This window comes from Ixodes scapularis, unplaced genomic scaffold (assembly GCF_016920785.2).
Source record: "Ixodes scapularis isolate PalLabHiFi unplaced genomic scaffold, ASM1692078v2 PGA_scaffold40__2_contigs__length_1045541, whole genome shotgun sequence".
Taxonomy (NCBI): Eukaryota; Metazoa; Arthropoda; class Arachnida; order Ixodida; family Ixodidae; genus Ixodes; species Ixodes scapularis.
The window spans coordinates 124,667-150,548 of NW_024609869.1; the positions used below are offsets into that span (position 1 = coordinate 124,667).

At 43.1% G+C, this 25,882-nt stretch overlaps 1 protein-coding gene across 1 annotated transcript in view; it reads left to right on the plus strand.

The window, feature by feature from the left end:
* LOC115313432 (phospholipid-transporting ATPase ABCA1) overlaps positions 1-16,027 on the plus strand; it is a 34,109-nt gene extending 18,082 nt beyond the window's left edge. The window contains exons 33-48 of the mRNA XM_040217961.3: positions 703-915; positions 2,047-2,201; positions 2,764-2,824; positions 3,614-3,907; positions 8,417-8,564; positions 9,717-9,979; positions 10,330-10,444; positions 10,531-10,590; positions 10,710-10,816; positions 10,898-11,039; positions 11,164-11,298; positions 11,394-11,497; positions 11,597-11,689; positions 12,539-12,644; positions 12,983-13,120; positions 14,542-16,027. Of these exons, the coding sequence (XP_040073895.3) occupies positions 703-915; positions 2,047-2,201; positions 2,764-2,824; positions 3,614-3,907; positions 8,417-8,564; positions 9,717-9,979; positions 10,330-10,444; positions 10,531-10,590; positions 10,710-10,816; positions 10,898-11,039; positions 11,164-11,298; positions 11,394-11,497; positions 11,597-11,689; positions 12,539-12,644; positions 12,983-13,120; positions 14,542-14,733 (2,326 nt within the window). The 3' untranslated portion in view covers positions 14,734-16,027. The remainder of the gene's footprint in view (positions 1-702; positions 916-2,046; positions 2,202-2,763; positions 2,825-3,613; positions 3,908-8,416; positions 8,565-9,716; positions 9,980-10,329; positions 10,445-10,530; positions 10,591-10,709; positions 10,817-10,897; positions 11,040-11,163; positions 11,299-11,393; positions 11,498-11,596; positions 11,690-12,538; positions 12,645-12,982; positions 13,121-14,541) is intronic.
* The last annotated feature ends 9,855 nt before the right edge of the window (positions 16,028-25,882 follow it).

The following is a 25,882-nucleotide window of genomic DNA, read 5'->3' on the forward strand; positions in this document are numbered from 1 at the left end:
TCCTTTCCCGTTTTCGGGACTAGACTTGGAACAGCAGCGGAGGCCATGAGAAATTCAGTGACAGCCAACAGGGCGTCTTAGTGGCTCTCCGGACCCACGCGATGAGTGTGCTCTAGGCTTCCGTAAAGGACACAAGCGGACTTCGGAAAAACAAGCTCCCCGTCCCCCCCCCCCCCCCCCCCCCCCCCCAAAAAAAAAAAAAAAGGACGGAGTTGGATCTTGCCGCATTTCATATGGCGGAAAAGTATTGCTTCACGCGTTCTTGAAGTTTCCTGTTTGAATAGCCCTTTACCCCGGCCATTGCTGAAGGGCAACGTTCCCCTGCTACGCGCTCATGCCCCGCAGCCCCAGCCCAAGTTATCTGCATATCCTAAAGGCTCATTCACACTGCCCTCTATTTTTACGTAAAGCTACGTTACGTCTGAGTCACCGAAACATTCGTGTCTGGAATGTCGCGTCTCACGCTTTCTCCTTGAACTGGCTGCCTCGCTTAATATGAAGCACAAAAGTCCCGGTGACTTCAACGTAATATTTCGTAGCATCACTTAACGTAAGAAAATGGGTCCGTGTGAATGAGCCTGAATTCTCACATACTGTAACTAATATGTAATATTAATGTGCTTCGTTGCCACTGACGCGATTTTTTCTTTCTATCTTGTCTTGGTCGGGGAACGTGCAAACCTTGGAATGCGTTCTTTCTAGCTCTCACTGTGGAATCCGGCTCAAAGAAGTCAAGAGTGAGAAACCAACGCTGAAGGGAATTCTACACAACACGTGCGACCTACCGGATATTAAACAGCAACTGCGAGGTGTCCCAACCATTACCTCTGAAACTTCCGATGTCACCTACAACATCAGTGGGTTAGATATATCGGACCACCTCCTTGGCTCTTACTCTGCTTTCATAGAAAGAAGGTAAGATGGAAAATTCCAAAATATTCAGGCTATTCCTCTCATCTAATAGTTTTTATTTTTAGCCTTAAGGGGTGCCGTTCACACTTTTGCGACCGAGTTAGACCGAGAGAGACCAGACCGGTTTTAAAGCCTCTTGCGACGTCTTAGGACCAGCTCCGCTGCAGCGCATCCGGTTCTAAGACATCGCAAGAGGCTTAAAAACCTGTCTGGTCGCTCTCGGTCTTACTCAGTTGCATATGTGTGAACGGCGCGTTATTCTCAAGACGTAATATATAGAGGCAATAAAGATGTACTCTAGACGGCAACTCCGTACGAATTTCACTTCTTGTAGTGTAACTCTAGTTTTTGACATCGAATTTAATGAATAAAGTTTGGATACATTGAGGACCAAGGCAATATATTTTAAACAAATATGATGTCCCCCACTATCATATTTAGTTTATTTAAACCGGTTATCTCTCGAACATTTTACAATCTAAACTTTCAGGTCATCGATTTTTAGGTAATTTTTGGTGTTTTCTTGTTCGCTCTGTATAAGTTTTACAGCTAAGGTACCTCCTTTTTCAATGGAACTTACGTGGTCTATGTATTTATACATATTTGGAACATAAATTCCGCAGCTTCTGCAATTTACAGCCAAATATGCGAAAATCACAATGAGAGATAAAGAAAACCTTTTAAAATCTTCACTGTATAGGACATTTTAAGCTGGCAGTAGCCATTGTTAGCTTAAAAAACTCATGGCGTGGGACGTCTTGAGCATTTCATTATCGCTTCATAGAGAATGCGATTCGACATTATCTGAATAGAACGCCAATGAACTAATCAAGAAGAAATAAGTGTGAACATTAATAAAATCACGCACTGTTTCTCAAGCTCTCAGTGACTGTACGGGTATTTCAGGTGAAAGTGACATAAGTTCTTTAAGAACTTTAACCTTCTGTTAATCGAACTTGGTTGATGCAATGAGCACAAGTTTTCCGGTAAAGATAACTTTAGAACTTCATTTTACACCTTTAGGTGGAAACTTTAACGTAAACAATTCCCTAATAGCTTGGCATAATCTGTTCCACATTCTATAACATATTTTGTAAATGCCATTTCATTGAAACATTATGCGTTCCACAACAGGTATGGAGGGTGGTCCTTTGAAAAGGATCACGTGAAGGTGTGGTACGACAACACTGGCTACCATGCTTTGCCAGCGTATCAGAACGCGCTAAGTAACGCCGTACTAAGATCCATGCTCAGCAACTCCAGCTCACCCCTCAAAGCATCATCAGTGGGTGAGGAGCGTTTAACCCCTTTCAGGACAATAAGGACACATGCTACTAAGCCTCGCCAGAGCCACCGACAGGCAAGAAAAATATAAAAAGGATATTTAAGTAAAAAGCTTATAAATAACCCAATCTTTGTGAGGAGAGCCCATTCAACTTTGACTCTATTCCGTTCCGTATGACAATTTGTCAAAATAGTCATTATAAAGAAAAGTATTTACGAGCCTCACACTGGCTGCAAGAATGATTGATTTTGGGCTAGCAGACATTGATTCAATCAGTCAATCAATGAATCAATACACAAGTAATTAAATACATAAATCACTCGTTTTTTGTAAAGGCAAGTTAAAGGATGTTGAAAAACCATCTGACCTCATAGCCATACTGCATCACGTTAAACAGATTGACTTCAAGATTATGGTCTTCTGAGAAGCTTGATAACTTAAGAGTATATTTTATGATTCGTATAGAAAGAAGGATTTCAATTTATAAATTGAATAATTAAAATATCTAAATAATATTTGTGAAGTAAAACGACAAACAAAACTAATATACATTGTTTTTGTTCAAGGAATCACTGTTTACAACCATCCTTTGCATTTGTCGTCTGAGCAGCTTGGAAAAGAAACAATGTGAGTTGACTTTAGCTTTGACTTTGAAAACGGATTGCTAGTATTTTATTAAAAAGAAATATATATGCGTTAATATACATTATTTAAAATTCAGTTTGAAGAACTACCTACAAAAAATCAGAACATTTTGGTGACAATTGAGTTTGATTTTTTTAAAGGTATGAAGTGAGACAAAGCTTTATGTAGAATAGTAAAGTTTTGATAGAAAAGTTTATATTCGGCAAAAAGAAAGCGAGCCTGGCCTATGACGCTGTTTTTGTTTGTAAACGGCAAATGGTTTTGCTTAATTATTTTAGATCTGTCCAGAACAAGTTTGAGTAGGTAATACTTTATGTAACGTAACATGAAAAATACAGCAAAGAACAACATCTGTCTAGGTCAATTTTGAGTAGATAATACTTTGTATAACATGAAAATAAAAACGGCAAAAAAAAACCTTAATGACCTTTACATCATTTAGAGTGTCATTCGCAAAAAATATATATATATAGTAGTAAAGGGCTACTTTTTTTTAGAATGAGCAAATGCCTGCAGACGTGCTTGAGAGTGTTGTAGCGTAGTTGCCTGCACATAGGCATAAGGGAGCTTTTTTGGTTTTCAAACCGCAGTTACGTGCCAACCAAAAAACGAATGTACAGTCATTGGCAATACGAGCTGGCCCGATTTCGTGCTAGCCGAGAAAGGTTAGCTCGTGGCACGCACAGCGATTACGCCACACTCTGTGCTTCGGATGCAGAACGTATTAGCAAATTTTAACTGATTGTTTCTGCATTGTTTGTACCCTCGCAGCGTGAGCCACGTGGCCGAAGTTGGCATCGCCATCGTTATACTCATGGGCTTGTCCTTCATCCCATCACGCGTCGTGGTCTACGTTGTGAATGAGCGTGTCCGCGACGAAAAACAAGTTCAAAGAATATCGGGCATCGGACCCTTGCTCTACTGGACCACGACATTCATCTGGGACATGGGTCTTGTCTTGGCAGCTGTGATCTTGTCCTGCCTCATCATCGTTGCTTTCGGGCTACCTGTCTATGTCAGCAAGCTAAACTTCCCTGCGGTTGCTCTTCTTATGGTCTTGTTTGGGTAAGCGTGACTCTCATCTGAACAGAATGTGTTATTAGACGATTGATGATTTAAATGATATTATGCCTCATTCCTTTGCGTTGAAACCGACAGCTTTATATGAGAAGCCTCTACGAACCTTGCTTTCTTGTGTTATAGTATTGGTGTTGGTCGCTCTGCAGCAAGGCCATGGGAGAGAGCGCCAACAAAGGAGCGCAGGCGCAGCTGTTGATTTGACTCTATAGCGCTCGGAATCAATGGTGTTGCGCCGCGCGGGGTGTGTGTGGAAAAGAGAGGGGGGGGGGAGATAATCGGTACGCTAACCTTTGCTGCGTAAGAAGCGGGTTGCGTACTTGGTTAGGGACTGCGTGTTCGTCATATCGCACGGTAATTGGATTTGGTGGAACGTCTATGCCAGTAGAAATTTGCCTTCGGGCTGAACAACTTCCACAATACTCTTGTTTTGTTGTCACATTACTGCTGGCGACGGTCTATGAAGCTTTTCTATAATAGTAATGATATAGTAGTCGCCTTAGGTTATCTACAGAAGGTTTGCGCACTGTCGAGTCTTCTTAGTAACTCAGGTTTTTACAAGATCCCGGTGTGAGACAATTCCACATTTAAAATACTAGTCCTGTAGCACTAAATCAGTATGTTGGTGGTGACTACCTTAAAAAAAAACAACTAAAGTATTTATCGTTGTATTTAGTTCCAATTCCCATACGTAATGCTAATTTTATATTCGTGTGAATCACAAGCATGAGGCCCGGCCGTGGATGTTGTAATGTGGACATTGTATTGGTTAATAATTTTTTTTTATATTTTCACGCAATCTGGCGGTAGTTAATGTAGAAAAACGGACGACATCGTACGGATAAGATTTATCGTTTTATAGTTCTTCTCTTCCTTCCCGAATCGGAATGTCGCAATCGGGTGTTTCCACGTTAGATCGTACAATGAATGTCAGTGTCCTATTTTTTTTATATTTCTGTAATAAATATATGTGAAAGCCATGTTCTTGGGAGGAAAATTCAGCTATATGTGAACACCAAAGCTAAATTGTTTCCCCAGATATATAAAATTGAGAAGCTCGAGGCATGGACATTGCGGAGATTTCACTATGGTAATTTGCACAGCCGCCATTGTTACACCAAAGCAGGCACGTAGGTAAAAAATTAAAAAATTATTTTATAGAGATTGTGCAGCATTAATACATAATATTTAAATTACAATTATATATTTCTATGACAACAAAAATTTCGAAACACGTCGAAAAACACGTTTCCGAGAACATTTCACAAATTATGTACTAAGAAACGACTTTACGCAAAACATCGCAAGATATATCAAAATATATGTCTTGCAATGAAGCTTACGAATATATAAAATATTTGCTTAGCCATTATACTAGTTTTGTTAATGCAGAAACGTAAATCATTTCTCTTAAAAGTAACAATATTTCACGTAAAAAAAATCTTCCATCGGATATTTTTTTAAAGCTTTTCATAACTTCTTACAGTAACTTCAACAAACCCATGATAAGAATAAATTGAGTAGTATACGGCCGTCAATTGAGAAAAGCGACAACAAACCTTCGCTCAAATTGAGCTAGATTGTCTTCGTTGTAAAGGCTTTGCCGTACGACGTCGGCTCCAAAGAGATATTCTCTAAAGCCGACAAAGTCTGTACAACAGGGCTGCTCTATTGCAAAGCATATAAAGTCGTCATAACTTAAAACCATGAGACTACAAAGAAAAAAAATACGGACCCCTACATCTCAAGAACAGCTGAGTTTATTTAACCTCATCGAAACAAGAAAAGATCAAGAAAACAAACAGGGTGTGGCGCAGATTTGAGCAGACGTTGCTTGACAGGCTAAATTCGCGCAACACTAGACACGCTTCCGACAATGAGCATCCGCCGCCAAGCACCCGCAAAGATCATCTCCGTCAAGGCTACGATCACCGACCAACTTCCTAATCTCAGGGTGTTAGATTAAGATGTTTCCTAACCAGCTCGTTTGCGTGCATTCCATTTCCAGAAAGTCGTACTGTCCCAAGCTTTGTTCTATCTTTTTTCCCCTTGTATTGCCTACTATGGAGTATCGGCAAACGCCACCGCTGCCGGCGGTTGCGAACAGTATGAATGGCAGTTTGCCTTTAATCTCAAGCGAGCACACAAGGAAGGTCAGTCAACCGCGTAAACAAAAATAAGGGAAGAAGTACCTGGGGAGTCGCTATTTTGGCGTTCAGTATTGTGAGGTGGAAAATAAACAACAATGGCTTACTTCGTTACTTCAAAGTATCGACGCGTAACGTAACGTACAAGGAATACTGGTAGAGGATGGTAATCACAAGGACGTTTTTTTCCTGTTTTGGTTTCACCACGCTAACCTAACATTTGGAGCCTGGAGAGGCCCACAGAAACTCCCATATTAGCGGTTGGAGAAAACTTGTGAAAGAAGACTTTCCTCGCTTTGTTTACACAGTGACTAACCGTTCCTTGAGTGCGCGCTTGAGTTTCAAGGTAATCTTCCATTCATACTCTTCGAAACTGCAAGCTGGAGTGGCGTCCACCAAAACGCCTTAGGAAATTAGAGGGGAGGGGGATTGGGCTTAGGAGGCAAAAAACAGAAAGATGAAACAAAACTTGGGGCAGTATGACTTTTTGAAAAGTGAACACACGCAAATGAGCAGGCTAGGAGACATCATAGTCTAACACCCTGAGATGAGGAAGTTGGTCGGTATTTGTAGTCTTGACCGAGATTATCTTCGCGGGTGCTTGGCGGCGGACGCTCGTTGTCGGAAGCGTGTCTAGTGTGGTAGAGATTTAGCCTGTCAAGCAACGTCTGGTAAATTCTGCGCGATAACATGTTCTGTTTTCTTGACATTTTCTTATTTCGATGAAGTCAAATAAACCCAGCTGTTCTTGAAATTTAGTGTTGTGTTGTCCATTTTTTTTTATTCTTCGTAGTATTATGGTTTTAAGTTATGACGGCTTTCTACGCTCTGCAACAGAGCGTAGAAAGCCAGCATTGTACACACTTGGTCGGCTTTAGAGAATATCTTTCTGGAGCCGACGACGTGCGGCTAAGTCCCATAACGATGACAAGCTAGCTCAATATGAGTGAATGTTTGTTGTCCCTTTTCTCAATTGAAGGCCATATGACACTGAATATTTAGCCATCTCGAGGTAGTTCAGTTACTCCAAGTAATTAAGGAGAGGTTAAAGAAAACAAAAATATGGAGTTTTTTGTTTTTTTTAATAGTGGAGTGCACTTATGCTACTTTTAGAAAAATTACTGAAGTTTCTGCAATTATGACGAAATTACAATAATATATTGGTATGCATGTTGTCAATTGACTATACAATAAGTGAAAAATGTTTTAGCTACGTGCCTGCTTTGGTGTGACAGTGGTGGCTGTGAAAAAAATACCGTGGTGATATCTCTGGGCAATGTCCACTCCTCGAGCTTCTCAATTTTATATATCTAAAAAAAACATTTAGCTGCAGTCTTCACATATAGCTGAATGTTCCTCCGGAGAACATGACTTTCACATAAATTTATAACAGAGATATAAAAAAAATATGAGCCGGACAGCCATTGCACGATTTGACGTAGAAACACCCAGCTGGAACTATCAAGTTAAAATGGGATCGCGTCCGTCGGGACTAAGTATAAAAAGACAAACATTTAAAGCATACAACACTCACTGCACGTTGAAAATTCATAATCTGCGTGACAGTTGCGTTTTGTTTTCACCAAGATATAGTGTGGTTACGGTTTTATGTCACCAGAAATCACCTGCCTGAATTCTCTGTTATTCGTTGTTTATAATTTGCTTGTTCATTTTTTTATAAGAATTGCAATTTTTACTTAAATCATGTCTAATATATTACATCGCGTGCTGCCTAGGAAGTTATGTAAGATATACATGCAAAAAGGTGGGAAATTGTAGTGGGGATTCGCATTGTCTAATCATAAATTGTATTGAACGATTCCAGAGATAAAGTAATTTAAAAAAATAATTTTAGAGCGCAGCTCTTAGGCGCCCGTTTCCGGCTTGTGCGGCGTCGGCGTCGCTGTCGGCGTAACCGCGAGGTCACGTTACCCCCAAGGTCACGTGACTCCCAGAGGTCACGTGACTCCCAGAGGTCACGTGACTCCCAGAGTTCACGTGACACGCAAGGTCACGTGACACCCAAGGTCGCGTGACACCCAAGGTCACGTGACTCCCCAAGTCACGTGACCCCCCCGGAGTTCACGTGACCCCCTCCCCGAGATCACGTGCCCCTCCTCCCCCCGAAGTCACGTGACCCCCTCCCCCCGAGGTCAGGTGACCCCAGGAGCATATTCAAGAATGAGGGGAGGAGGAGGAGAAGGAGGAGGAGGAGGGGTCTACCCTCCCCTCAGTACCCTTCCCTCCTCCTCCTCAAGAGTTGCACTCCAATTCGGCGTTACAGGGAGTTGTAAATGGCTTTCACTTTTTTTAGATGTAACCTTACTGCAAATTTGATTTTCCTTTCAAGGTGGGGAGCGACGCCGTTGATGTACTGCCTCTCACGACTGTTCGAAGAAGCAAGCATATCTTTTGTCGTGCTGTACTGCGTGAACCTCTTCGTAGGTCTCAACATAGCTATTATCATACTGGTCCTCAACGTTGTGCAATTCAGTTTTGTGAGTATCTATGATAAATATTCCTAATTTGGTTTGATAATAGCTAGCATATTTGTGGTCGCTAACATCTTAAGAAATTCAGGGCTGCGGCTTATTATGTTCACACTTTTTGATTTGTTATTCATCCGGCGTTCTTATTAGCTCATGCTGGAACCTCACTTGCCGCGAAGCATTAAATCTATGTTCAGGATGTCCCACATACAAGGTAACTTAATCGGTCTGTGACTGTACAATAAAGAAAAGATGATTACTAAATATCAGTATATCACTAGCTGGTAGAATCAAGCGTTTTATATGACCTACCACTATTTTCTAAGCTTCGATAGAAAGTTTAGACATTATGCTCGGAAGCGAGAGAAGGCTAAGGTTTTTAGAATTAAACGTACTGTTTAAACTGCAGGAATCGAAGGTTCAATATCACCCGCAGATGCAAACAACTCTAAAAAGCTTTCATGAACCTGTCACTTCGGTAAAAAGTTATATTTCAACAAGAGTACAATCTTCAATGAGCGCCGATCATCTTGAACGCGCTCGGTGTTTCGTGGTCGGTCGTCGAAGTTCGTTATGACAGCAGGCGAATGAAGATGCTGCCTTTCCCCGTCGAAATATAGACGAACGCTTCCGCTGAACCCCACTTGCCAGGTGATATGTAAAGACCAACCAAGGGCGCGGGTGCCACTATATAGTTAAGAGTGTTTCAATGTACTGACTTGACATATGCTACTTCTCTGATAGGCGAAAAAAGGGGGCGAGGGGTCTAGAGAATTTGTACAAGCACTTAACTTTGCGAAGAATTCATCTCACAAGTCGTGCTGGTTGCTATCAAAGTTTCAGGCTCATTACGTTGTCCGGCACAATGTTCTGTTTAAAAGGGGGGCTCGTGCAGGGAATGCAAATGTATTAGCAACACGATCACGGACATTCATACCCGCAGCGCTTCACAATGTTCTTGGTATTGTAAAAAATACGCTCGCAAGCTAATACGTGTATTCGATTACGTTGGTGCTTGGTAGATCGGCAACCGGACGCTGCTAATTTATGTTTTTAAGGGGCGTTGCTTTATGAGGATATTGAGATCTGTCTTCTAGTAAAGCGTTCCTAAGGTTGTGTTGATACGTGAATTTCTGATTTTTAATACGTTATCATTTGCAGAAAGACCAGCGAATCCTTTCGGCGGTGCAGAATCTGGCTTTGATATTTCCGCAGTATGCCCTGATTGGTGGACTGGTCAGTTTGACCAAAAACCAGATCCAAGCTGATGTGTACCAGCGGTTTGGTCAAGACACCTACGAGTCTCCTTTCAGCGAGCGGATTCTGGCTTATAACTACTGCGCCATGTTTCTTGTTGGAGTCATCTGCTTTTGCGTTAATCTTGTGTTCGAGTACCACTTCATCAGAGGGCGAAAGTCTCAGCCGTAAGACTGACTTTCCTACCTATATTCTCTTGCAGTCTTTCATGGGTTTTTTTCTACTGGAATTTCTATATATCAGTGCCGTTCTTAAATGTCTATTATCTTGGTACTAGTTATTAAATTTTTGCTTCACTCCAGTGATCTAGGCCGAAAATTCTTGAATATATATATGCATGTAGGGAATGTGAGCTTTACTTTTTTATTGCTAGTCATTAGAATTTCATTTATTATATTCATTAGATTTTAAAAAAAGCCAGTTTAGAAACCAAAACTGTCAGCCAGTTTTTAATAACAGACGTGGTTACTGTCTTTGACGAACTCAGGAAAACTTAAGCCGTTAACAACTTTTTCAGCTTGGAAAGACAGTCTTCGGTGCCTAACGAGGACTGCGACGTATCAGCAGAGCGATCACGCACCACAGGCGATGTCGGGAAACAGGACGTACTCAGAGTTGTGGACGTGGTTAAGGTGAAGGGTCATATGCAATATCGAACCACTTGGCTTTGAAGTGTTGTGCTCTAATGTTACTCCGGCTAAACTTGAATCGTATGCAGGTATACCATCAGGGATACAAGGCCGTGAACAATGTGTCATTCGGAATACCCAAAGGCGAGGTTCGGACCACTGCTTTCTTTCATAGCTACTCGTTCCTATTTTCGCTTCTTCAGAGAAGGTAATATACCTCGGAGAAACTCTAATTGGTTTATTGTTACTCTCTTACACTTTCACTCAGTGTTTTGGACTGCTTGGAGTAAATGGAGCAGGAAAAACCACGCTGTTTCGAATTCTTACTGGACAGCTGCAACCCACTAAGGGCGGAGCATTCATTCAAGACAAGAGGTTTGTTTAGCATATTTCTCGAAGAGTGTTTCGTTTGGTTCGCTCATGGCGAGAGCAAACAAACAGGTCAATTTTTTGCAGTTTGGCCAAGGTCTTCTCAAAGGGCACTCAACTTGTTGGCTACTGTCCTCAAGCAGACGCCCTCGATGATTTGCTTTCTCCTAGACAGCATCTTGTTATTTACGCAATGATGCGTGGAATCTCACAGTCCAGAATGAAGATGGTTTGTTTCATTTTTATCTCTGTATATAATTGTGGAATACATTTTATATTGTTTCGAGTAATCGAGTACCAACTCTCCCAGTTCACCACCTTACTAGAGTTGTTTTCTGTTTGGGTTCTGTCAGGTGGTTGAAGAAGCGCTTGCAAGATTCCAGCTCACAATGTACAGCAATCACCGGGTTGGAACTTTGAGCAGAGGAACGCGACGGAAGGTGTGCACAGCCATCTCGATGCTTGGAGACCCCCAGCTCGTCCTTCTGGTTTGTAATAGTCCGAACTTTAACGATACATTGCTGCATTGTTATGCAAACAGCGTTGCCGTAAAAAAAAAAAAAATTCCGCTCTACTTTGTTAGGACGAGCCAACCAGTGGGATGGATCCAGTGACACGTCGGCTGGTCTGGGCTAATGTCTCTGAGGCGGTTCGAGACAAACGCTCAGTGTTGCTGACATCACACAGGTGACTAGATGCTTTGCGAATTTGGAGCTGTTCGTAATTTCTAGAAGTTGTACTTTCCGCATGGTGAAGTTTCTAATTGTGCGCGCTTTTGTTTTTTAGCATGGCCGAGTGCGATCTTCTGTGTTCGCGCCTCGCAATCATGGTGAACGGGAAGCTTCGCTGTGTTGGCAGTCCTCAGTATCTGAAACACAAGTAAGGATGCCTACGGTTCTGTAATACTGTAATTACAATTTATACCTATAAAATGGCCGTACAACGTACTAAGACCAAGGGTAGTGTCTTGATTGTTGTATAGTCTCAAACATATTCTATCATGTGTTACCATCAAACTGATAAGCTTCAAACCAGAATTATATATAAAAAAATTCTGGTTATAGTAGCACGTACTGAGCTAATTCTAAATTTTAAATGAGAACTTTTGTTTCTCTGGGATGTTAGTACAGGGTGTTGTTAGCTTCTAAACCGCGACTGTTTAGGGAGCTAAACCTAAGCCCGGTTTCCACTAAACCCGATTTTAAAGACGCGACCAGCTGCTCTCTAGCGGGCAGTAAGCGGGTTAACGTTTAGTCAAGGAACGCTGGCGCAGCACCCAACGTCACGTCGCGGTCGTGCAGCTGATGATCAGTGTTGCCGTCCCTCTAGCAGATAGTTTCGGTTTTGCCGTGGACGCTCGAAACCAAAGTTTGAGCCGTGATATTTATGAAACTATACACAATATCGAGAAAAAATATGTACCTTGTAATTCAGGGACACTGCATTAGCTGTAAACAGTCGTAATAAAAAAAATCCAATATATTGTCCAGAGGTGCCTTTTAAGGAAGCAACTATCAGTGCCATGCGACTGGAAATACATTTTGAGTTTCAATCTAGGCGCTTGGAAAATTCAGTACGACGCACGGAATAGGGCTCTTATGCAACCCTTTCTAAATTTTAGTATTTCTTAGAGTATGAAAGAGATGGCAGCTTTAACAAAATCTCGATCAAGATTATGCGCTGCCTCGGAGTGTTCAAAACTCACCCATTTCATTTGCTTCTGTTTAGATTTGGAGCCGGCTACACCGTTACACTTCGCATGGTCGAAAATCCAATGGACTGGGAACGCATAATTTGTTTTATTTGTTCCGCTTTCCCAACAGCGTCACTAAAGGTATGCGAGCACGCAAATGGTTCGCTGACTTCCCTATGACTTAGGCTGAGCGCAGGTTGCTTATCGTCATATAAAAAAAAAAACTCCACGTTTTTTGATTCGGTGATTCCATTTTTGACGTTTTTATCGGTTAATCCAGCAATCGGATTGGCTGAAAAACAATAATGAGATTCACAGGGCTCGCCACGCCCTGCGTTTTTTAAGCTGTCACTGGCTATACATAATATGAACAATAGTTCTTGAGGTAGATACTATAAACCATGGTTCATGAACGCTAGATTTGCTGAGGTTGTGACACGTTTTTGAAGGCAAAACTGAAAGTGATACTTCGTTTTCAGGCACACCACTACAACATCGTGGAGTTTAGCCTGCCTTTGAAACAGGTCACACTTTCTTCTGTATTCAAGTTCTTGGAAACGAACGGAAGCAAGATGGGCATTCTGGACTTTTCGGTTTCACAGACTACTCTAGATCAGGTGGGTGACGCCATTGAAATTTCCATTTCGGATGTACGGCGGGGGGGGGGGGGGGGGGGTGCCAGTCTTCCAGTAAGAATCGCGAAACACACGGAATTTGATAAGCTGCTTGCAACACTACACGTGAAAATCCATTTAAGTTTGGGGGCATATGATAGTCTCGTTCGTCTTGATTAGGAGAAGGTTAAAAAAAACAGAGAAACTCGACTTAGAGGTATGACACCTGAAGTTTTTTGTACATTTAGTCAAGGTGTGAATCACGCAATAGTCTGGCTAGTTAATCAAAGCAACCCGGATAAACGTTCTCTTTTCGGTTGTGCGTGTGCCAGCTCTGACACAGTTGAAAAAGAGCAGATGGTTGGGGGTAAAGAAGACGAGGAGGCCGAATTGCGATTCCTGCCACACTTTACAATAAATTTACTTGGTTGTTCAATGAAGGTCGCGCGGCAGCGATTCTGTCCAGAGTTAATATTCTGTGGCGAACCTCTCCACAAACTGAAGGGATATTGTCTTTATCATTTTAGCGATCTCGTTTGTAGCATGATGTGGGCCTGTCTTAAATCCGTCGCTATGAAACACAAGGCGTATTAATCATATCTCATGACGATTTAGTTAGGAAAATGTTCGGGACGGAGTCGCAGGTAAACATTAATGACGACACACTCACATCCTCCCCCTTCCCCATTCCGGCCCCCCGAAAAGCAAACAACAAGAAACAAATAACGACAGCGAAAGAAAGGTTTTTCTTTTTTTTTCTTTTCTTGAACACTGACAGAAAGTGGAACAAAGATACTACCCACTTTTTTGACCGAAAGGTGTGTTTGCTGAGAAGGACGAACAAAGACCAGCAGTGGAGAATGCGATGTCAAGGTGTATTACAGTCGAGGGAACGCGACAACGCGCTCATTGGTTTTCTACTTTTTAAATTTGCACATTATGGATGTTTCAGTTATCATAATATGACTTTTTGGTGATTCTATTATTTTTAACTATCGATGTGTTTATTAGATGGCCTGAAACTATTTCGCGGTCGGTTTTTTAACGGCATGCGGCAAAAGAAAAAAGTGAGATCAACCCTGGTAACTCGACTCTTTACCGGTGGTTTTATGTGCCAAAGCAAAAGCTAGATCTAAAGCCAGAAATATTTTATTTTCTTCGGCCTTCGTAGGTTGTATTTTAGTAAATCTAGATGCTAGTATAAATCCCTTTAATTACATCTTTAGGGCCTGCGAAATTTAATGAAACTGACAATTAAATCTAAACGTAAAAGCGTAGAATGCCTTTTAGCAGCAATTAACTCCTTTTGCAATCACAGAATAAAGCCAGCCTGTTATAAGGTAGTTATCCCCGCAATCACAGTTCACGACCCCGAAAGATCCCGCCGTTGTAACAAAAACTAACAATGCGCACCCGTTCTGCAGGTGTTTGTGAACTTCGCCCGGCAGCAGTCAGATGAATCAGCATGCGCCGAAGAAGAAGATGACGGCACCGTCGGAACGAGCCAGGAGCAAGCCATCGTCGCTAAAGACGAGTTCTCGGGGGTGCAGGTCGTGACGCCAGGAGCACCCGCCATTCCCGAGTACGAGTGCGAGTGCGAGAATACCAAGTTTTAGCGGTCACGAGACGTAGAGTGGCGGCTGCATGAGCTCTTGGTCAACACCACCTCCAACCACGGGCATCTCAAGAAACGCCGAGCGTGGCCTGTCCTGAGCATCTCATTAGCGCTCCACAACCAATCAGACTGCAGCGAGCATCTTGTCATCTTTCCACAGCCAATTAGATTGAAGAGAACATCTCATTATCACTCCACAGCCTATCGAATTCTAGCGAGCATCTTATTATCGTTCCACAGCCAATCAGATGGCAGCGAGCATCTTATTATCGCTCCGCAACCAATCAGATTGCAGCAAACATCTCATTAGCTCTCCACAGTTAATGAGGTTGTAGCGAGCATATCCTTTATCGCTCCACAGCCAATCAGATAGCGGCATCAGCTGATAAGAACCCCGAAAAACCAATCACGATGCCAGAAAGATACTAAGCCGCGCCCTGCACTAATTCTTGGGCTGTGAGTGACTGCAGAATAATAAAAGCACGTGAACTAGTGTTTTGACGTTATCACACGAGCGCTGCGTCAGCGTTCGGCTGGGCCTCGTGTCCTGTCAATGCGTCGAAGGACGTTCGATGTCGTTCGGGCTCGGTTCCCACTTGCCGACTGGCGCCATTCGAGTGCCTGGTAACGTTACGCGGAGAAGGCTGTTCAGAAGTCTTCATTATCCTAGGCGGTGTTGTCTAGGTGCTACTGTCGAAACCGGTTATAACGAAGTCGGCTATAACAAAATAGTGGCTACAGCGAAGTGGTCACGATTTCTCATTCCTTTTGCATTTCGCTACAGCCGAAGTCGGTTATAACGAAATAGCGGATATTACGAAGTGATTTCCGATTCCCTTTGACTTCGTTATAACCGAAGTCGGTTGGTTATAACAAAATAGCGGATATAGCGAAGTGATTTTCGATTCCCGTTGAGTTTGTTATGACTGAAGTCGGTTATAACGAAATAGCGGATACAGCGAAGTGATTTCCGATTTTCGTTGGCTTCGTTATAACCGGTCTCGACATACCAGTTTCAGAACGAAGATTTGCTGGCTGACATGGCTGCGTCAGCAAATCAGTCGGGGCATTTGTTTTCGTTTTCTTAGTAATGCGAGAAACTCTTGCATCGCTATAGCATTGTTAATAAGCGTGAGTCCCACTGGATACTGATTATACATGCCGGTCGGTCGTATTTTGTATTTTTTTTTTACCTTCTGATGGATCGTTAATAAAATGACCGATACATTCAACATGGAATGTGAGCTGTGTGTAATTATGTACCAATAAAGCGTCGATTACTGATATACTTTGTAGCTTTTTCGGTCGGCTCATTGTTTTAATTGATTCATTTAGCGACTCAGGTAGGTTGCTCCATTTTATATGCATATATATCGACGTTTCGGCCTGAGACAGACCTTTTTCAAAACTGGAACAAGACATTTTCACGTGATCTCTTGTGGTGGTGATAATAATAACCGAAGATAGGATCCGACATTGCTGCTATAATAGGTTTTAAAAGGTAGTGCTTTAGGATATATTGTTATTGCCTAATTAAGTGCATAAATGACGCGAGAGATCTCTAAGAAAGTCGGCGATTGCTCCGTGTTAATGCAGACCGGAGTTGCAGCTGTTGCAACGTCTAGGGCTCTAAACTCGTCAAACACAGAGTTGGGGTCGAAGTTGACGGAGCGCACCGATTGAACTATCATGACGATGACTTCGCGCTTTTGTCGCCAGCGTCCAATGGGCGCGCTCTAAGAAATTTCGGCTCCAACTTTGTGTTTGACGAGTTTAGGGCCCCTAGACAGCAGAAAAAGTTACACCATGTCAAGGTTTGGAACCTTATTAGGGGCGAAGTTCCTTAGGGTCTAACCTTGTCCGGCGTCCGTGCTCACATCGATCGCCATCCCATTTTTTGTCTTCTTAAAAAAAAAAAAAAAATCTTTGCGCAGTTGACAGGATTCGAACCTGTGCGGGGAGACCGCAATGGATTTCTAGTCCATCGCCTTAACCACTCGGCCACGACTGCTTTTTTTTTTTTCTTTATTGCTACTCGGCCACGACTGTGGGACGACTAGGGGGCTCTGAGATGTGGTAATAACTCAAGAGCTTGGGATGTCATGGATGAAACGTTGCATGTAGCCTCTCAACGTCTATACAGAAGAGGGCGCTGCGGTCAAATGCGTATATAATCGCGTGAAACTTTCAATGCATTAGCTCAACGTTTATAGACGAGAAGGCGCTGCGGTCAAATGCTCAACTGCGTATATAACCACGATCCATACCACACATTCTCTTTTTGACATGAACCGTTGACTTAAGCGGTGGAGATGCGTTCCCACGGCTTCTACTGGATCCAAGCTGATCCGCTAGAACCATTGGCTCTGCATTTCACCGACCATAAAGCAGTAATAATGAAGTCGAAACGCAACCCGTAACTCAGCACTACCTATGAGCAATAAAAAAAAAAATCAGCACCATCAGCACTACCTATGAACAAAATCAGCATCGTCAGCACCACCAGAGCTTCGCCCCAATCAATATCATTCACCACGTGGAGATCCGGTCATTTTTTTAAGCGCAAGTTCGTCTGCTTCTTGCACAGGTGTTGCAATGATGTCAGAACGCCAAGCTCCTATTGGCTGATTGAAATACAAATAGTGGGTTGACCTCGAGGCATCTAGAAATGAGGTCTACTTCCTATCCTTCCAATCAAAGCCAATCAAACATCGGCGCCGTTCTGACATCACCGCAACCCATGCGCAAGAAGCAGACGACTTGCTCCCTGCATAGACTTTTTCAAAAAGTACAGCCTCTTACGGTCGATCTATAAATAATGCAAAGTGGCGTGTACTTAAAACCCGTAAAGAGGGCAGGTAAGGGAATAATAGAACAGTTAGAAACTTGCCAGCCTGTTGGTGTTTTTTTCTTAACACGCCCTTTTGCAGTATTTTCAGATCAACCATAAGAGGGCGTACATTTTGAAGGGGTCTAAGTTATTAGTAGAGATAAATGGCGTGGGGCTTGGGGTCGCCGACCAGATAAGAATTCGGAGTGCGCCCGCTCCTTGCGCTCGGGCTTCGATCCACTTGCTCCTTCGTCGTCGTACTCTTCTGGGTTGCTACAAGTGCTCCCCTCCTACAGAAGTAGAAGTAGCCCATGTGACGCTACGATCTCGGTGAGGTGGTACGGTGGGAGGAGTGTCATACGAAGGAAATGTTGACTTCCGTCAAGAAAAGAATTACGAAGTGAACTTTCGATGGCAGCAGCCAAATGCGCTGTCTCAAGGCGGTCGACAGATACAGTGTCTATTCGACCTCCTAAGTCCAGCACAAAATGTTTGCCTCGTCGTTCCACAACCCGAAATGGTACATCGTACGGTTGTTGTAATGACTTTCGAACTGCGTCTCGTCGAACGAAGACATGTGTGGCCGTATGGAGATCTTGTGGAACGTATATTGACAATCGCTAGCGCTTTGGCAGCATTAGACCTATTCGGTGCATGGCGGCCTTCAGTTCATCAGCGCATCTTCCAGAGTTCGGTTCGGCATGAGAATCACCCTGAGAAAAAGGATCACCTGGGAGACGTAGAGTGCTGCCATACACGAGCTCCGCAGGACTGCAATTGAGCTCCTCTTTGACTGCTAATCGGAGGCCAAGCAGGACGAGAGGAAGTTGTTTGCACCAGTGGGTTGAGTTTCCCTCTGCCTTGAGTGAGCGATGGAATCGTTCGACCATGCCGTTGGCGATAGGATTGTCGGAGGTTGTCCGGATGCGGTGTGTACCGAGAAACTGCATAAGTGAACGAAATAAAGACGATTTTAATTGTCGTCCGCAGTCTGCTACTACGTATGTCGGATGGCACACCGAATCTTCCAACCCCTCCACTCACAAGAACTCGTGCTATGGTGGTGGCGGTGATGTCAGGAATCGGATAGGCTTCTGGCCAACATGTGAACCTATCAATGCAGGTAAGTATATTGGTGTTTCCCTCTGATATAGGTAAAGGCCCGACGATGTCGAAATGAATGTTATCAAAACGTGTGGTGGCCACTGGAAATGGTTAGAAATCTGTAGAGACGTGGCGATGGATCTTTGATTTTTAGCAGCCAATACGTGTTCGCGTCCATTGTCTTACATCCTTGCTTATACTATGCCAAAGAAAATGTTGTGTTGCACATATCGCAGGGTGCGACAGACCGTGGAGTGAGTTAAAAACTTGACGGCGAAACGCCGCAGGGACAATAGGTCGCACTACTCCAGTTGACACATTGCAGAGGAGAGGCTGATCGCAAATTGGGAGTGTTACCTTTATGAGCTTCAGTTGGTTGGAGAACTGAGTGAGCAGACGGATGCCCTCGTCCCATTGTTGCGCAACAGTCATATCGGTGAAATCAGTGGTAGGGGATAACGCATTGCAATTAAAGGTGGATGAAACGCCTGACAGAGCGTCCGCTGCAGGGCTGTGAGATCCCTTGACGTGGCAAATATTAGTCGTGAATTCAGCGATGTAAGATAGGTGCCGTGTTTCTCGTGGAGAAAAGTTATCGCTGGAACATTTTAGAACGTAGGTGAAAAGTTTGTCAACAGTGAGAATGAAGAAATTTACGCCTTCTAAAAAATGTGTGAAGTGTTTGATGGCCAGGCATATTTCAAGAATTTCGCGGCCAAAGGTGCTCCAGTGGCATTCTGCAGGTTCCAATTTATTTTTAGAAAAAGGAAATAAGGTGCCAGACTGCATCGATGTATTGCTGCAGAACTGTCCCAACAGCAGTGTTGGAAGCGTTGACCATGACGTTAAGTGTGACATTCGGCTTCGGGTGAAATAGGAATGCGGCATTGGTTAGTGCTTGTTTGGCCTCATCAAATGCTTGTGAAGTTTCGGAAAACCACTGAAGAGTTATGGATGGTGTGTAGACACTTTTCAGAAGGTCACTTAGAGGTTTGAGTATCTCAGCACTGTAGGGTATAAAGCGTCTGTAAAAATTAATTAATCCTAGAAACTCTCGAAGTTGCCGAATTGTTCATGGCTTGGAAGCCTTGTATTGCTTAGACTTTCTCGTCGAGAGGTCAACGTCCATGTTCGTCAAGATGGTGGCCAAGAAAATTGATGTTTGTTACACCGAATTCCCACTTCGTATTTATTATTATTCCGGGTTCATCGAGGCGCTGGAACAGAAGTTTGAGATTATCCAGAAAATGAGTATGTTATCGAGATATGCATAACAGAACTGTAGATCTAGAGTGACTTGGTCGACGAAGCGTTGGAGAGTCTGGGCAGCATTATGGAGTAGCGATAGCTGACGGAGTAGCGATAGCTGTCTTTGGGATGTCAGAAGGGTGTACTGGTATATGGTAATACGGCTAGACGAGATCAATTTTGGAGATTTTTTTCACCATGAAGGAACGATGTGGAATCCTCGATGTGTGGGAGTGGGAAGCGATCAGGTACTGGTCGAGTTGTTTAAGGCACGATTGTCACCACAAGGCCGCCAGTCTCCAGGAGTCTCCTTTGGCACCATGTGTAAAGTGATGCCCACGGGCTCGACGAGGGTCGTATAATTCCAATTTCAAGCATGTGGGTGAATTCTTGTGCTACTTTCATGGACTCGGTACAGTGTCTGGATTGTAACTGTAAGCCTTTAGCATACGATAGTTCAGTTCAAAATTTAGGCATCTTCGTTGACGAACACATGCCGTGGAATGCGCAGATGAAATCTGTTGTAAAAAAAAAAAAAAAGCTACGAGTCTTCTTTGCGTACTTGTATCAACTCAAAAGTAAGTGCAGCTTGAAGATAAGATTACTTGTGTTTAAATCTTCGGCGGAAGGCGCATTACGGTACGATATTACACTGTACGGTCATTGTCCAGAATATAAAGCAAGAGCGATAGATAGGATACTAAAGCACTTGGTAAACAACATATCATATGGAACTTCATATCAAGTATTGCAAACTCAAGAGAAAGCTAAAGAGTTGGGCACTTTGCTTTTTAAAAGATTTTTCGCATACGTAGCAAAAAAAAAAAAACTATTTCAGTAATTCCCACAAAACTGCCGTAAATAAAGATAGAAATTTCAGAAGAACTGAAAGGTACGTCATTCCGAAAATATAGACGCTGTATGGAAAGAAACATAGAAATCATTACATTATTTTATTATTTAACGAACTTCCAGAGTCCCTTATGAATGTAACATCCACTAGAGTATTGAAAAGAAAACTAAAAAAATTGGTGTCAAACATCTGACTTGTAGATATCGTACCCTCACCGTTGTAAAAATTTCGTGCTTTTGTTTTAATGTTGCATGAGTAGAGTTGGCTATGAGTGCCTATGTTTCATGCCGTAATGTGCTCCTTTATTTTTTTTGATGCTGATTTTGTGCTTTTTTTAATTTGTACGCAGTATTACTTCTCTTTTTTTTTTTCGTGCCGCGGAGCGTTTTTTGTTAACATGTATTTGATTCGGTCTCATGGCCCCACATACAAGCAGAATGTGGGCTAGCTCTTTATTTTGTATGACTTGATTTAAAATAAGAACTGAATTGAATTGAAAATAGTTCTGTCTGGGTGCATTCGGCGTAGGCGTGCGTAAACGGGTTGCCCGGTTGTTACGATGTGATGGCTCACATCGTGTTTGATTCGATGTTGAAAGTTGTGAGGGCGGGTCAATGGTGGGAAATTCTTAAGTAGCGCCTCGTATGTAGACTCTGCATGGTGTCACTCTCTGGGACGGGCATCACATGCCGTGTGAACTAGTGCTATTCCTTGTACAATGAGGTCCGTCGCAATGTCCACTAGACGATTGTTCAGCATGTCGACAAGGAGGTTGAAATGCCGGAGAACGTTGGCGCTCGATATTCGGTATGCAACGTCTGCAACTAGAAACACCTAACGAAAACCTCGCCGTAGTGCAATGTTGATAGTCAAAACTTGCTCACCATAGGTCGCTATTGGTGTTTTCTTTGCAGCTTGTAGATACAAAAGCGGTTGTTTGGGTTAACGAGGAAGCGTAGATGCAGCCAAGACGCTAATTTCAGCTCATGTGTCTATTAGGAAACGTAGCCCGGTTTCGCAATCTTTGAGAAAAAATAAGCGGCCTGCATAAACGGCCTGCATCAGTCCCAACACCACATGCCGCTAAGGGTTGGCATTTTCCGCCACGGCACAGTGTGGTATGCACTTCCTAGCTCGGTTCCCGAACATTTGGTGGTACCAACACACCCTATACTGTCGTGAGGTTGAGCGGTCTCGACGATTGTGGCTGTCGATCATTACGTCGCCACGATGTCGATCGAGAGCGCAGCGATATTGCCGATATTTCGTTTCTGAGATCTGTCAGCTCTCGATAGAAAGCGTCTCGAAGATCTTTCATCTCTGTGGAAAGGATGGAAGGCGTTGACACCATACATGGTTTTGTGGATTCTTGCGTCTGTTGGGAGCTGTGCTACGAGTGGTGTGCCAACGTCCATCACAGAGTCTGCCAGCTGTGCCAGGGCGGTCCACTGGAGGTCCGACGCCGTCGCTAAGACCATACGCACGTTGGTCGGCAACCGCTGGAGAAATACCTCTTTCAAAAGCCAAGTGTCGAATGACGAGACCCTCCCGCCAATAAGTTGAAGCAGGCGTTGGGACTGCTGTGAAGGATTACGATCACCGAGCTCTTCGCTGGCTAGAAATTGTTGCAGTCGGCGCTGTTCGAACTCTAATGTGCGTTTAACCAGTTCCGTCTTCAAGTTGGTTTAAGGATTCGTTGCTGGCGGAACGAGGATCAAATACCGTACTTCCGCCGCAATGTCGGGTGGGAGCACGGCAACCACGCGGTGGAACATGCGGATTTTCGAGGTTATCGAATATGTGGAGAATTGACTTTCAATCTGGGCCAACCATACCTCAGGATTGGCGGCCCAATATTTTTGCCGACGTAGGTGCACCGATGAGATGTCACATGAGATAGAGCAGGGATGGGCAGTATTTCAAATACAAGTATTTGAAATACATATTTTTAATACCTTGTGTATTTTGCATTTGTATTTAATTACAGATTGGGTAATGTATCTGAAGTGTGTATTTAAATACTAAAACGTGGGTATTTCAAATACAATTGTAATTAAATACAATTTTGTGGGCGAAAATACATTCCTGAAAGTTATTGTCACTGTCCAGAGCAGGAAGAAAACTACGTTCTGCGCCGAATGCAGTGTCTCTCAATCAAGCACAAGCGTTTAATGACTTTGTGATTACGGTGCTAGTCAAGGGCAAGAATAGTGACGAAATCGACGTTCACAGGCAGAATGGCTAAATAAGTGCCTGTGACAACTTGTGATGCTTTCCAGCCTGATTTCCATCCATATTTTTGCCTGGAACCTTCTAAATGCGCGGGTCGTCCAAATTTTCGTAACTGGTGCGAGTTGCAACAATAAAAAATTCCCTAGCTAGTGCTGCGCATCTTAATCGTCTCGGTTCTTTGTTGGTCTATACCAAAATGTAATCGACAAAAAAATCTGCTTGAAGCTCTGTACTTTTTTCACCTATTACGTCCAAGCTGATTACATTTTTTTGTGATTATATTTCTATTACGTTACTAGAGCCTCGCACACTAACTCCCGAGTGTGCGATGCAAAATTAAAATGAGATACCCAGAAACCCGTTGCAGGTGCCCTGAAGTCGCTGAAGCAAATTTTGAAGAATGTATTTGAAAAAGTATTTGGAGGAGACACTTGGCAGCAGCGGCAGCTCGAGCAAGCACGCTCCAACTTGTCACCTGTATTATTCGCAGCGATCTTTCGGCGTGGTCATCAAGTTTCAATCAAGCCGACGTCAGTACCACGTGCTTTGGTCCCTTGGTTCCATCGGAAACGCCCCCAGCGACAACTGCGACATCATCGACGGAAATCTTCCTACATAAGGCAGCCCAAGCGACCGGGACCACACTTGGCAGCAGCGGCAGCTCGAGCAAGCACGCTCCAACTTATCACCTGTATTATTCGCAGGTTGGTCATTTTTTTTAACGCATAGACTAAAATTTCAAACTGTACCGCTGCCGCTGCTTTGCCATACTGTGTCGATGTCTAGCAATGATGATGTGCTCTGCGCACGATGTGACGATCTACTTCCAGATGACGGTCGTTTTATGTCCTGTACTGAGTGTCAGTCCCAGTACCACCTGGGTAACTGCTCTGGTGTGTCTGCCAGAAACTTTAAAGCAAAGCGTGATAGCCTCATAAGCTCATGGAAATGCCACGGCTGCACGAAAGGTGGTGCGTCAGGCAATCAAAAGAGTATGCAAGCGCAGGAACACAGCATAGCGGTCATTCTTGCTGGAATCAATGCAAAACTAGACACCCTCATGACGTTAAAAGAGGCTGTTGAAAGTATCGAAAAATCCCAGCAACTGATATCGTCCCAGTACGACGGGATTATGAAGCAGGTGGCCCAACAGGAGGAAAAAATAACAGATCTGCATAAACGATTAGAACGAATGGAAAAGCAGGAACTTCAGTCAAGTGTTCATGAACTGGAATGGCGCAGCAGAAAGTTAAATCTCGAGATCCATGGTATCGCCCAAACTGAAAAAGAAAACTTACTCTGCAAAATTAACGAAATCGCTGCCAGAATGGAAGTTCCACCCCTTACTGAAAGTGACATAACTGATATGCACAGGCTCCCCTCACGACCAGATAAGATTCCGGGCATTATTGTCCGTTTCGCGAGACAGAGCAGCAGGGAGCTTTGGCTAGAACAGAGGAAAAAGCTGAGGGGTATAAAACCCTATGTGTACATTCAAGAAAACATGACGAAGCGCAACCGGGAGCTGATGTCGGCAGCAAAAGAATGGAGCAACACTAGTCAGTACAAGTACGTCTGGCATAGGAATGGTAGCGTGCTCGTAAGGAAAGCTGACGGGGAGCGAGCGCATGTTGTTCGGTGTCGAGATGACCTGTCTAAAATTGTATAAGTTTCCGATTGTCTTGACTTCACAGTTAGTTTTTGCACACCGTAATGGCCGAACGGTGTTTTATAGCTCCCCATGATTTAAAACGCTACATTGGTAATGACCACTCATTGAAATGCTTTCATCTAAATGCTCAATCAGCTAGAAACAAACATTCCGATATTGAGCTACTATTGGACCAGTTCGGTTTTGTGTTCGATATAATCATGCTTACCGAGACTTGGTATTCGGACGAAGATAGCGCACTTTGCTTACCAGCCTATAACACCAACTTTTTAAACCGTACCTGCAGGCGTGGAGGGGGAGTTGCCCTTTTAACTAAAAAGAATTTGTGCTGTGAAATACTTAGCGACTTCAGTGCTGTCACCAAAGATTATGAGATACTATGTTTGCGTAATAACCAGAATGTGTTTGCTGTTTGTTATCGACCACCCGATGGCAACGTCACGACATTTTTTTAGTTTTTTCATACTTTTCTTAGTTTTGTAAACGAGTCCAATTACAATATTATCTGCGGCGGTGATTTTAATATAAACATGATTGTTGACAGTGCTACGAAACGCGATATGATCACTATTATGAATGAAAACTGCTGCGTGAACACCGTATCTGCTCCAACTCGGGTACGATCAGAATCTGAGACCCTTATCGATCTGTTTATAACTAATTTTGATAAACAACACAAATCTGGTGTAATAGGCTGTGATTTGAGTGACCATCTTCCTATATTTTTGTGTGTAGAAACAACTTTACGAAAAAATGTTAAAAACAATTGCGAAGTATATTTTCAACCTATAACCTTAGACAAGCTAGATGCTTTCCGTCAGTGCATTTCGAATGCCGATTGGAGTGCGGTGTACCTTAAAAATGAAGCTGACGATGCTTATGACGCGTTCATGAATGAATTCAAACATATATATGATTCTCACTTCCCGTCTAAACTTTTGAAGGAATCAAAAAATGCGCGAAAACCGTGGGTAACAAAAGATCTTTTATGTCAAATTAACCACAAGGATTTATTATATAAGCGGTTTTTAAGAACAAGAGAGCCGGAAAAGCTTCGGATATTTAAAGCGTACCGCAACAATCTGACAAAAGAATTACGTCGTGCGAGGACGCGCTATTACAATGCATTGTTTAAGTCATCCGAGGGGCGTTCGGATATCATGTGGAAAAACCTAAACATGTTGCTACATCGTAATTGCTCATCAGGTTCT